This window comes from Peromyscus leucopus, chromosome 7 (assembly GCF_004664715.2).
Source record: "Peromyscus leucopus breed LL Stock chromosome 7, UCI_PerLeu_2.1, whole genome shotgun sequence".
In the NCBI taxonomy this organism is placed as follows: domain Eukaryota; kingdom Metazoa; phylum Chordata; class Mammalia; order Rodentia; family Cricetidae; genus Peromyscus; species Peromyscus leucopus.
In genome coordinates, this window is record NC_051069.1 from 34,517,266 (window position 1) to 34,531,610 (window position 14,345).

General features: G+C 35.3%; 1 protein-coding gene across 1 annotated transcript; it reads right to left on the reverse strand.

Annotated features, from left to right (window-relative positions):
- Positions 1 to 573: 573 nt before the first annotated feature.
- Positions 574 to 1,521, reverse strand: LOC114688069 (olfactory receptor 8B3-like). Its single transcript, XM_028862676.2, has one exon. The coding sequence runs from the start codon at positions 1,507 to 1,509 to the stop codon at positions 574 to 576; it is 936 nt and encodes a 311-aa protein (XP_028718509.1). The 5' UTR covers positions 1,510 to 1,521.
- Positions 1,522 to 14,345: the final 12,824 nt, after the last annotated feature.

A 14,345-nucleotide genomic window follows, 5' to 3' on the forward strand; every position in this document is an offset into this window, starting at 1 on the left:
TTATCAACCTTGTTGCACATTAGTATACAATCCATGTCATAAATATATATGTCTATATATATATTTATATATATAAATCTAGTGTGAGTTTGGGTACAATGATAAATATTAAAGAACTATAACAAGAAGGCTCAATGTTTACAACAGCAAGACGGGTTGTATTTAAATGGTCTTTGTGAAACTTGCATATACCTGAGATATTCATTTTTGAAGTTTGATGACAGAAATAGTCTCATTTGTATGTTCAGTGAAATATAATAAAAGAATCACACATCCCATTCATTAGCAAAATATCATCTTAGCATTTGCTTGATAGTTTAATGAATATTTTATCTTCCCTAAAAGAAAAAAAATCAATAATAAAAATAAAATGCAATGAATTAGATTTTTTAACATGATAAAACATATGTACTAAATGATGAGGATAAAGGAATAGCTATTATTAACAAAACCTGAAAACAAATTGAGAATATGCCTAATAATTACATGATAAAATAGGAAAACATATTTCATCTAATATTTTAATAAAAAGATAAACCTCCACAAAACTATAGGAAAATAGAGATGCTGTTTCTAACATAATTTATACCTGCTCAGGGTTTTCCTAAGGGCAACTTTAACATCTTTGTTCCTCAAGCTGTAAATTAATGGATTCAGCATGGGAACCACATTGGTATAAAAGACAGAAGAGATTTTTCCTTTATTCATAGACCCAGCTGAGGAGGGTTTAAGATACATAAATGCACCTGATCCAAAGAACAGAGAAACAGCAATTATGTGGGAACTGCAGGTGCTGAAGGCCTTGGACCTGCCCTCAGCAGAGTTTATATGGCAGATACTGGAGACAATGAAACCATAAGAAATAAAGATGGTGATGCTGGGCACAATGATGTTGATGCCCACCACAATGAAAACCTCCAATTCATTGATATAGGTGCTGGTGCAGGAGAGCTGCATCACAGGGAGGATGTCACAGAAGTAGTGATTGATGGTGTTTGCATCACAGAAGGTCAGTCTCAGCATGCATCCTGTGTGAGCCATGGCACCAGAAAATGCCATCAAATATGAACCAAGCATTAGGTAGGAACATATTTTAGGGGACATAGCAATATTATATAAGAGCGGGTTACAGATGGCCACATAGCGATCATAGGCCATCGACATTAACACATAACACTCAGAAATAACAAAAAATGAATAAAAATAGAGTTGGGTCATACAACCTATATAAGAGATAATATTCTTATCTAATATGAAGTTCAACAGCATTTTGGGTGTAAACACTGAAGAGTAACAGAAGTCTATCAAAGACAAGTTAAAGAGAAAAAAGTACATGGGTGTATGAAGATGTGAATTAAGTCCAATTAGAATTATCAAACCCAAATTCCCCATCATAGTCACCAAATACATTAGAAGAAATAGGAAGAACAGAGGGAGTTGGAGACTGGGCTGGTCTGTTAAGCCCATCAGGATAAATTCAGTCACAAAAGACCTATTTCCAACAGCCATTATTTTCCTATTGGAATCTGCAGGCATTGGTCAATGCATTACACTGTAAGGCAAAATCTCTCTTTCCACATTATATTTCTTTCCACCAATGTATATTCACAGGAAATTTTCAAGTGTACCCCAGTCTCAAACTGTAGAATCTGCCTTTCTCATGGCAGTGAGTGCCATAGAGTTTCCCTTATTACAGTCTTTCCAAGCTAAACATGTCAATGTATCTCTGCTTCTGAAATTCTGAATGAAGGCAGAGTCATTTCATGTAAACATGACTGTTTACAAACCAAGGTATAAGGAAAGTATGACTGGACAGAAACACCTTTATCTCATCTTATTATTTCTTCTTTTACTTGATTAAATTGCTTTCTAGAAAAAATAGCAATAGAAAATTTAACAATTAATATTTATATTTGTTCGTATTAGTTAGATGTAAAATGAAAAATCAAAACATTATCCATGCACAAGTAAAGACTCTGAATAGAGGCAAGGTTAGAAACTACTGTGTGTCACAGAATCAAATTTCAAAGTTTACATTTCAAAGTTCTGTACTTGGAGAAGGAATGTATTTAATCTATTTTTTAAAAATATCTCTACTTTCTATCTGAAACATGCTCATGTCAGCTTTACTTATATAGCAGGGTTTAAAAAAATGGGAAAATTGGACCTGTCATATATCCCTGAACTACTATCATAAACAAAGACATTAAGGTACATAGAGTTTATAAACTCACCATTGTTGAGCCAGAAAAGATTGGTGTTTTCTTATTGCTACTTGAAATGAAAATTTCAGCATTTGTGCATTATGAGGCTCTTGTTGTTTTTACTAACAATTTACAAAGTGCCTTGGAAATATTTATGGATTGTAACTTACATTTGCTGATTATGATCTTTCACTACTTATTCTTAACAGTAAAAGTCTTCATATTGGTCTACTTGTCACTTTACAATATGGAGGAGTTTCAATGTAAGTGTAATGATATTAATGTAATATGTCAGGCTTTAAATGGAAAGAAACTTGTTAGTTCTCTTCCCTGGAGAATAGCATCTTGGTATAAGAAGGGCATAGAAGGATTTTATTTACACTCTGGACCAAGATTTCTCTTTAATACTTAAGGGACTTACAATTTTACAGAAATTTTTAATTCACCCTTGGGCTTGTACAACTCCCAAGACAAACCCCAAAACAAGATACCATCTCCATATTATATTCATATCTGAAGGGAAATATGTTGCATTATCTCATTACTTTCCACATCCTAAATAGGAATGTTTCTACATATTCCTATTCTATATTTCCTAGTTTCTTTATCAGAAATATTTCAATAATTGCAATAGCTCAGTTCAATGGTCTCTCATTGAATATTTCACTTTATAAAATTTCCCCTTTCAAAAGTTTTTACTTTTACAATGATTAGACGTCATTGTAAAATGATTTCTGGGGTCCTTCTGAGAATTTAATCTAATTAATTCTATCAGTTAAATTTCCTTTGCTTTGGTTTGTGTTCACAATTTATTAAATAGTGACAGTGACTGAGAGCACATATTTTGTCTGGTTGTTATGAAAGCTAAAAAATACTGTAAGTTAATTTGTGATAATATGATGGCACATGGCAAATACCTAAACACAATATATTGCTCTTGGCTTCCAACCATAACCAGATGGAAAGACTATTTCTGAAGTACACATCTTGACTGAAGGACATATAGAAATCAGTCTTGAAGAGAACAAGAATCAATCTCTCTCTCTCTCTCTCTCTCTCTCTCTCTCTCTCTCTCTCTCTCTCTCTCTCTCTCTCTCTCTCTCTCTCTCCTAGCTTTCAGGGTTCTTGGAAGCACTATGCAGGGTGATAGGTCTAAAAAGATATATTACCCACTGATAGAGCCTACATACAGCAATACCAACCTGCAAGGCAAGATGTCCGTACTGGTGCAATAACGCAAAACTGTTTAAGGGTGTTTCTTGGGCCTGAAAAAATAGGTTTAGAAGAGAATTCAGGTACTCATTTCATGCTGAGAAGACTCTTCTGCCAGAGCAGGTGCATTTCATAAATGAGTCACATAATTTGTGACTGGCCAAAGACCTCCTATATTTTCTGACTTACCTCTGCTTTCTCCTTGTCATGAGCCTCTCCCCTTTTTCTCCATCTGAATTCTTATGAATCTGCACACCTACATGCTGAGAAATATGTGATGTTAGTATGTGAATGGCATGTGGAAATGACTATACTATCCTGTTGAGCACATACGATGTTACTTGTATATATTTTTTAGGACTGATCATTTGACACTGGACAACCAATTGGGGTTCTTTTACCTGGGAGGATCATATTTCCCCCTCCCATCTTAAATCATTTGGCAGTAGTTATTTCTGTAGGGCTGAGGTCTCATGGGCTTTTCCCCATTCATTATGGAACATTCATTGGTCATTTTTGATCTGCTCACATTTGAGAGGTCATTTTGGTGGGACTGCTATAGATTTTGATACCTCACATAAGTGTAGTCTTTACCCATCATCAGGAAGTCTTGAAGTGAAATGTTTTGAGATCTAAAGACAATTGCAAATACTTATTACTCTACCTAGAAAATCTTTTGTCATAATTGAGGACAAAATAAATATTCAAATGATGGAAACAGGCTAAAGGAATCTATGGTCACTAAGTCATCTCTACAGAATATAAATGAAGGTATCTATTTCAAATGAAAGCAAAGATAAAAAATTTGTAAGGATACAGGAAACAACAGGCCACATTAGGACATTAGTTAGTCAAATGAGAAAGAGCAAAACAGCAAACAATATGAATCAACTGAAAGACAGGCATCAGTACACATCTTTTACTAATGGTCTCAATTTTCCAATCAAAATATATTGACTAGCAAAATGGGTGAAAAGGGGGCCAGTCTATTTGTTACCCCCAAGAAATGCACTTTGCTTGTCAGTATATTAAATACGAGAAAAATCAATCAAGATAACATTTTAATTTAAACACACACGTGCACACACACACACACACACACACACTGTGAATCTACTCAATTTGATAAAACAAATATCACTAGATATAAAGACATAGGATAACTCCCAAACAATTATAGTGGGTAATTTTAATACCCTATATTCATCAATAGAAAAGTCATCCTAACAAAAATTAAACAAAGAAACATTTGAATTAAATGAAGGTTATGAACTTAGGTACCCCCCAGCTGGTAGTGCTGTTTGGGAAAGCTGTAAAACCTTTGGGAAATAGAACAGTGACAGGTGATAAGGATCTCTGGAGGGAGTTCTTGAGGTTTTATGTACAGGCCCCATTTCCCATCCACACTCTACTTCCTGACATTGGATATCATTAAGCTATGTGAATGAGAATGAGTCCATAATCTTTTGAGGAAGATTGCTATTGGTGTATGGAAAGGTACTTATTTTTATAAGTTGATTTTGTATTCTGGCACTTTGTTAAAAAAATATTTTGATCATTTCTATAGGTTTTCTATTACAATTTTTGGAATTTCCTATGTATAATAACACTATCTTCAATTAGAGATAATTTGACTTCCTTCCTTCCTATTTGTATCTGTTTAGTTTCCTCTTCTGATCTTATTGCTGTAGCTAGTGCCTCAAGCACTGTACTTAAAAGGAGGGAAGACACTGGATATTCCCAGCTCACTCCTGATTTTAATGAGACTGCTCCAAGTTTTTCTCCATTTTGGATGATGGTGACTGTGGGTTTATCGTATATAGCCTTTCTTATGTGTAGGTATGTTTCCTCTAGTCCTACTTTCCCTAAGACATTTATCATTTATTTTCACAGAGGTTTTTCTAGGATGATCTTATAATCTTTTAAAGATGACTTATTACATATATTGACTTACATATGTTGAATCATCATTGTATATAGAGTACAAAGCCAAATTGATTATGATGTATTTTTGTTGTTTTTTTTTTGGGGGGGGGTTATTTGTTGGTTTTTGTTTTATATGCTTGTATTTAATTTGTGAATATTTCACTGAGGATTTTTCATCTATGTTAATCAGAAATATTAGTTTGTAGTTTTCTTTTTTGTTGTGTCTTTATCTGTTATGAATATTAGGACAATATTGGCTTGTAGAAGGATTTTGGAAGGTTTCTTATATTTATTATTTTTGGATAATTTTTAAAAGTATTAGTTGTAAGTCTGACAGAATTTTGCTATGGATCTATCTAGGCCTGAGATATTTTCTAGACAGGTCTTTTGTTATTGTTTTAATCTTCTTATTTATTATAATTCTATAATTCGTTTGAACTGTTTCTGGGTCAGGGTTACCTCACTCAGGATTTTTTTCTAGTTCCATTCATTTGCCTACAAATTTCATGATGCCATTTGCCATTTTTTAAACAGCTGAATAATACTCCACTGTGTAAATGTACCACGTTTTCTTCATCCAGTCTTTGGTTGAGGGGCTTCTAAGTTGTCTCCAGTTATTGGCTATTATGAATAAAGCCACAATGAACACAGCTAAGCAACTGACTTTGTGGTAGGAAGGAGTGGTTATTATATATGCCCAAGAGTGCTATGGCTGGGACTTAGGGTAGATCAATTCTCAATATTCTGATGGATAGCCATATTGATTTCCTTGGTGGCTGTACAAGTTTTCACTCCCACCATCAGTGGAGAACTGTTCCCCTTGGTCCATATCCTCATCTGCATGAGCTGTCATTGTATTATTGATCTTACCAATTCTGACATGTATAAGATGGAATATCAAAGCAGTTTTGATTTTCATTTCAGTGGTGGCTGGCTGAGGATATTGAACATTTCTTTAAGTGTTTCACAGACATTTGAAATTCCTCTATTGAGAATTCTGTTTAGATCTGTTCCCCATTTTAAAAATGGATTATTTGTTCTTTGATATCTAGTTTCTTGAGTTCTTTATATATTTTGGATATTAGTTCTCTATTGTATGTGGAGTTGATGAAAACATTTTCCCATTCTGCAGGCTTTCATTTTGTCCTGTTGACAATGCTCTTTGCCCTATAAAAGATTTTAAGTTTAATGAAGTCCTGTTCATTGATTGTTGATTTTAGTGCCTGTACTCATTAGTGTTCTGTTCAGAAAGTCAATTCCTATGCCAAGGAGTTCAAGACTATCCTTCACATTCTCTTCTATCAGTTTTAGTGTATCTGGCTTTATATTGAGGTCTTCAATCCACTGGAGTTTTATTCAGGGTAAGGAACATGGACCTATTTGAATTCTAGCCAGTTTGACCAGCACCATTCTTTGAAGATGCTGTCTTTAATCCAATGTGTATTTATGGCTTCTTTACAAAAAATTAGGTGTACATAGGTGTGTGGGTTTATGTCTAGGGCTCCAATTAGATTCTATTGGCCAATGTATCTGTTTTTATGCCGAAACCATATAGTTTTTATTACTATAGCACTGTGGTACATCTTGAAATCAGGCATAGTGATACTTCCAGCAGTTCTCTTATTGGTCAGAATTGTTTTAGCTGTCCTCATTGTTGTTGTTTTTTTCATATAAACTTGAGAATTGTTCTTTCAATGTCTGTAAAGAATTGTGTTGGGATTTTGATGGGAATTGCAATGAATCTGTAGATTGTACTAGGTAGAAGGGCCATTTTTACTGTTAATCCCACTGATCCTTGATCCTGGGAGATCTTCCTATCTTCTGATATCTTATTCAATTTCCTTTTTTCAAATTCTTGGAGCTTGCATCATACAAATCTTTTATTTGCTTGGTTAGAATTACCCATGATATTTTATATTATTGGCTACTGTGAAAAGTGTTGTTTCTGATTTCTTTCTCTGTCCATTTGTCACTTGTATAAGAAGGGCCACTGATTTTTTAAAGTTGATCTTTTATCCACCCACTTTACTGTAAGTGTTTATCAACTGCAGGAGTTCCCTGGTGGAATTTTAAGGTCAGTTATATATACTATCATATCATCTGCAAATAACAATACTTTGACTTCATCTATTCCAATTTGTATTCTTTGATTGTCTTCAATTGTCTTATTACTCTAGCTAAAACTTTAAGTGTTATACTGAATAGATAGGGAAAGGATAAACAACCTTGTCTTGTTCCTGATTTTAGTGGAATTGCTTTGAATTTCTCTCTTTAATTTGCTGTTGGCTTTAGACTTACTGTAAAGTGTCTTTATTATGTTTAGGTATATCCCTAATCTCTCCACTACTTTTATCTTGAAGAGTGATTAGCTTTTGTCAAAGGACATTTTTGTGTCTAATGAGATGATCATGTGTTATTTTTCCCTTTCAGTTTATTTATATAATGAATTACATTGTTGATTTTTGTATGTTGAACCATCCTTGTATATGTGTGCTGAATCCTCCCTGATTATGGTGGATGATCTTTTCGATGTGTACTTGGCTTCAGCTTGCAAGTATTTTAATGATTATTTTTGCATCTATGTTCATAAAGGAAATTGGTCTACAATTTTCCTTCTTCATTGAGTTTTTATGTGATTTGGATATCAGTAATTACGGCCTCATAAAATGAATTGTGAAATTTTCCATCTGTTTTTTGGTTTCCATCTGTTTAAGGAGTATTGGTGTTAACTCTTTTATGATAGTCTACTAGAATTATATGCTAAAATTGTGTGGCCCTGGGTTTTTTTATTGGTTGGGAAACTGACTTATTGACTGCTTCTATTTCACTAGGCATTATAGATCTATTTAAATTGTTTACCTTATCTTTATTTAACTTTGATAAAGAATCCCTATTGAGAAAATTATCCATTTTTTGAGACTTTTAAATATTCTTTTAGTACAGGTTTTTTAAATTGCACTAATGATTATCTTGGATTTCATCAGTGTCTGTTGCTCCAACCCCTTATTCTCTATCTTAAGTTAGTTTGGAAAGGGTTTGTCTATACTGCTGATTTTCTCAAAGACTTTTTGTATTGTTCTCTTCCTATTTTACTGATTTTAGCTCTTAGTTTGATTATTTCCTACCATCTACTCCTCTTGTGTGTGCTTACTTCTTTTTGTTGTAGAGGTTCTGGTGTGCTGTAAAGTTGTTGGTATGAGACCTCACCATTTATTTTTAGATATGCACTTAGGGCTGTGAACTTTACTCTTGGCATCACTTGCATTGTGTCCCATATGTTTGGATATGCTGTGTATTCATTTTCATTGAATTATAGAAAGTCTTTAATTTATTTATTGCTATCTTGACCCATTTTTCATTCAGTGGAGAGTTGTTCAGTTTCTAGGAATTTGTAACTTTCTGTTGTTTAAATTCAGCTTCATTCTGTGGTGCTCTGATGACATGCAGGGAATTATTTTAATTTTCTTAGATCCGATGAGACTTTCTATGTGTCTGAGAATAGAGTCAATTTTGGAAAAGTTCCATGAGATTCTGAGAAAAAGATATATTCTTTTTTGGTATGTGTGGAATGTTCTGTAATCTGTTACATTCATTTGGATTAGAGCATCTGTTAGATTTAGCATTTCTCTGCTTAATGTTTGGATGGATGACCTGTCAATAGGTGAAAGTGGGTTATTGAAGACTCTCACTATCAATGTGTGAGGGTCAATGTGTGATTTCAGCTGTGGTAGTGCTTCTTTTACAAAGATTGATGCCCTTGTGTTTGGGCATAGATGTTAAGAATTCAAATGTCATTTGGTGGACTTTTCTTTGATGAGTATGTAGGATCCTTCCCTATCTCTTTTGAATAATCTCTTTTGGTTTGAAGTCTATTTTGTTAGATATTAAAATAGCTTCTCCAGTGCTGGACTCCAGCTCTGGATGAGGGCAGGGCCTGAAGATGGGTTGAAGTAAGAGCAGCGATGGAGGAATCATATATGGGATAGATACTTCTTAGTTTCACTTTAGGAGAGATGGACAGAGAGGAAGTAGACAGGAGTCATTCCTAGTGGTGGATAGGTCACAGAAGAAGATGTAAGGAGTTGGCAGGAGAAGGAAGTGAGCCAGGCCATGGTGGTTTGGAGAATCTTGCAGCCTGGCTGACTAACATCCAGTGTTTCTTTATTTATACAGAATTTAGTAAGCAAGGATACATTCATGATGTTTCAAAACATAGATAATATCATTTTTTGTTTTGGACATGTGTTCCACTTCCTTTTGCTCATTTTTAGTCATCATTAAATTATGACAGAAGAGAGTTTCATTTCCAATCATTTTCTTCAAGTTTTGACACCATTAATAAACAGAGTTATCACTCTTACTCATTAATCCCATAACTTAATTTTTGAGAATCTAGAAGTATATGATAGCCTTCTCTCAGGCTGGTAGCTTTGGTTGATTCAAGGACACTAGACCAAAACAAAATCTTCAAGCCACCATGGGCATTTTGTCATGTCCCAAGCAGTGTATCATTAACACTTAGTGGTCAGAGTGCTCAGGAAAAATCCCCAGTCTAAAGCTGCTGCAGTTATTATTCAAATTCTGGCATAATATAATTTTCAAATTTATATCTTTATAGAATTTGTCTATATGTCTAATCCTGGCATTCTGTTGTTCCTTGGCCATATGGCATTATAGTGGGTCTGCATGAGCTAACTTTTCTTTTCTTTATTTTTTTGTGGGGGGGCGGTTTCAAGACAGAGTTTCTCTGTGTAGCTTTGTGCCTTTCCTGGAACTCACTCTGTAGCCCAGGTTGGCCTCAAACTCACAGAAATCCACCTGGCTCTGCCTTCCAAGTGCTGGGATTAAAGGCATGCACCACCACCACCCAGCTAGTTTGTGTTTTCTTTATTGCTTCTGTTTACACTTTCAGATCTTGAACAATATAAGAGTCCAGCTCTGACCTGTCGATGGTTCTTGAGGGGAGGAGAGAGGAATGAGGAAGTATTAGACAGAAATACAGATGTAGACAATGAGAAAGGCAGAGACACAGGATTGCTTTGGGAGGACCCTGGGTCAGTAGCCAATCACCCAGAGTTTAATCATGATGGAATTTTTATACGTCAGCAAGGGGAGGAGCAAAATATCTGTCCCTTTGATGGTCAAGGTATAAAGTATCAACAAGTGTAGACCCTTCAAAACACCTGGTAACCATGCCCTCAGGCAAATCATCCCATTATGCAGTCCTGCTGGGTAAAGCAAGCTCAGACTTTCTGACCTTAAGTAATGACTTACTGGGGAGCCTCTGTGGGCCCCCACAGAACATTTTGTTTCACTTCCTTCAACTGTTTGTTTGTTTGTTTCTTGCCTTTTTAAAGGGATTTATTCATTTCACCCAATTTTTTTCCTAAAGGGATTCATTGATTTCTTCTTTAACGATGTCTATCAACTTCATATAGTTGGTTTTAAGGGGGTTTGTTTGTTGTTGTTTGGTCTTGTTTTTGCTTCAGCTATATTGGAATACTCAGGGCCTGCTGTGCTGGGATATTGGGACTCTAGTGAAGACATATTGCCCTGCCTGGTATTGATTGTGTATTTATGCTGACATCTAGGCATCTGGGTTTATGGCAATTAAAGTCCTATGTGCTAGTTTCTGGCTTTGTCTTGGTTGAGTGAGTGGTTTGTTTTTTGATTTATTTTTTCACTCTGGAGTTTTCAGAGTGTCATGGTTGTGTGTTGTTTGTTTTACTGACTTGCTCTGCTTTTCTGTTCACAGGAAATGCCTGATGATGTTAGAAGCTGAGATGCAGTGACAAGTTAAAGAGGGACTTCAGTGAGGAGGGTGGTCTGTGGGACTCACAGGAGACATGGGAAGAGAAGACGGGAAGCAGCAGTTGGTAATCTGTTGTAGTTCTATGGAGGAGACTGAAGGATTGTCTCTAGGGGAGCGGAGAGTAGAGAGCGTCTAGAAGCAGCTCATCAGACTTTCTGGCAGGTGTACCATGCATTTCAACAGAGGAAGAGTGCTTGAGTTGGGGTCTGGGATAGAGAGCTGAGGTGTGGGAGGAGGATTATGACAGGATAATCTGTAGAATCAATAGCAGACATGGCAGAGAGGCAGCAGGTGGTGATCTGTTTCAGGGCTAAGGAGGAGCCTGAGGGATTGGGTCTGGGGGAACAGAGAGTGTGGAAAATGTCTGAAGCCAACCTATCTGGTCTTCTGGCAGGGATGGCCTGTGGTTGAGCAGGGGACATCTGCCTGAATTAGGGGCTGATATAGAATGATGGTAGGGGAGGCTAAGAGAGGATGGTCTGTGCATTCCACAGGAGATGTGAACAGGAAGGAAGGGAGGCTGAAGCTTGTGTTCTGTTCAGTGCTAGGGAGGAGCCTGGGGATTGGGTGGGAAGAACAGAGAGAACAGAGAAGAATTTGGGGCAGCCTGCCTTGTTTTCTCCAGATTGTCTTTTGTTCTTTCTTGGGCAACAATGTGTCCTTTGGAAATGTCAGTGCCTTCATGATCTAGGTGTTTTTATTGATTGGCTATTAATACAACCCACATTGCAGCTGTAAATAATATGCACTTGACCCTCTTTTGTCAATTTGTAGTGTTATATTTATTTCACAAATATTAGCCAGCAGATGAGGAATATAAGTATTACATATGTACAGTATAGAGCTTTAGGGATTATACTTACTCTCTACTCTTCATAAAGCTTTGGCCAAAATTATATCCTTGAATAATATAGCCTAGCAGCAGATTGAAGAATGATTGAAAATGTGAACCCATTTTTATTTTGGGAGGAGAGGGAGAACAACTCCAGGAACTAATGTAATGAATTCTAGTAGAAATTCAATTGAGAGGTTCCTGTGCTAACTCTAAAAGTTATTATTGTGAATAGTAATAATCATGGGTGTATCTCTAACTACATTGTGTGTTAAGATTGATTCTTTAGGTATCCAACAACAATTATGTGGTAGTACATTTTTCTTTTTTGAGTAATCTCCCTATTTATTTCCATGGTTACATTTTCTGCTGCAGGACAGATGGATTATGTTAAATCACAGCTATGATATTGGTTATTTATTTTTCCTAATTATACCCATTGTGAGTTAGATGAGGTCATAGATTAATATAGTTTGGATTTCCATTTTGATGGCTATAGGTGTTGAAGTGTGTGTGTGTGTGTGTGTGTATGTGTGTGTGTGTGTGTGTGTGTGTGTGTGTGTTACACTTATTATTGATAAGTATTCAGTTATTTAGTGCATTTAAAGACCAAATTTGGTCTTTTGGTAATTAAAATGTTTGAGTTCTGTATACATTCTACTTCCTAATCTCCCGTTGAAGGAAGAGCTGGAAAACACACCCTCTATTCCTTAATTATGTTTCTCCTCTTGTGGAGAAACATTTTTATGCAATTTTAGTCATCATTGTTTCTGCCATTAACTAATCATCAATGTACTATTAATGAAAAATAAGAGTCCATTGTTTGGCAAGAAAGCAAGTAGCAATATTTGAAAGGATTTAGAGGAAGAAAAGGAAAGGGCAATAATGCAACTATATAATAATCTCAAAAAAGTCGATACTTTGGGATAAACTCATACAGTGAACAGAAGACAACTGCAATGAAAAGAAAAACATAGATACAAAAATTTTAGGAGACACATTAAAAAAACAAGATCTCATATAATCTCAAAAAAGTAATGATTTTTTTAAAAATACCTTTTCCGAAATTCATTGAGTGTCTTGGCTGTCTTAGAGTGTTTCCAGTATGTATACACATTATCTTCAAACTTTTAAGTGTTTCATTAAGATCTTTCATAAATTTCATATTAATTTTAGTGCAAGATGAGAAGTAGGGATATACTTCTCTCATTTAAATGTGGATAACTCTAGCATTGGAAGCAAGCAATATGAAAGGAATTTGATTCAATGACTATGGAAATTTTTTCCAGGACATTGCAGCTAAGTCATATAATTTGGTGCTGATTTTATTTTCTTGTAATTCAGTTTTATGTATTAATCTTTACCTAGAGAGTATGCAATGTATTTGTGCCACTACAAAGGTTAAAAAATGTCACATTGAACTAAACCAAGTTTATTAAAAAAATAAATTCTTAGTAATTTGAACTTATGGTTTTTTTGCTATTTTCTTACATATAACTTGAAATTAGATTAACGTTTTGTTCACAATCGTGAAGAATACAGAAAGACTAAAGGTTATAAGTCTATACATAGCTTGAAAGAAAACATTTAATACCATGATAATGTATATTATTCAAACATGCAAAAAAACATTAGTCATTGTGATTTGAATGAAAATGGACCCCATAGGCTCTTAGGGAGTGGCACTATTAGGAGATGTGGTCTGGTTACAGTAGGTGTGGAATTATTGAAGGTAATGTGTCACTGGGGTGGGCTTTGAGGTTTCAAAAGCTCAAACCAGGCCCAGTGGCTCACTCTCTTCCTGCTGCTGTAGATCCAGATGTAGAACTCTCAGATACCTCTCCAGCATTATGTCTTCGTGCATGTTATCATGCTTCCCACCATAGTGATAATAGACTAAACTTCTGAACTGTAAGCCACCCCCAATAAAAGATTTTCCTTCATAAAAATTGTTGTGGTCATCATGTCCCTTCACAGCAATAAACACTAATACAGTCATAATTTCAGCTAAGACAGTTGAATTGCATAACATAAATTAAAAGAGAAATTCAATAGATAAGCTTACTTTACAAATAAAAATTTTACCTATTATGTGATGTGATTGTGACTTTAAGTAGTGTGAATAACTAAAATGTTAGTTCTACAAAGGATGCTGTCACACTTCCACACCATGTTAAATAAAGACATAGTGCATTAGCTTCACCTTAGTTTCAGTTCAGATTTAGCATATTATTGCCAGAAGCCTTGTACTGACCATTGACACTTTTTTACTCATTGATATCCAAGAAGCCCAGAGCATCATATGGGATGCTCAAGAACTATACCACTGAGCTGTATCCTTAGCCCTTGAGAATAAACA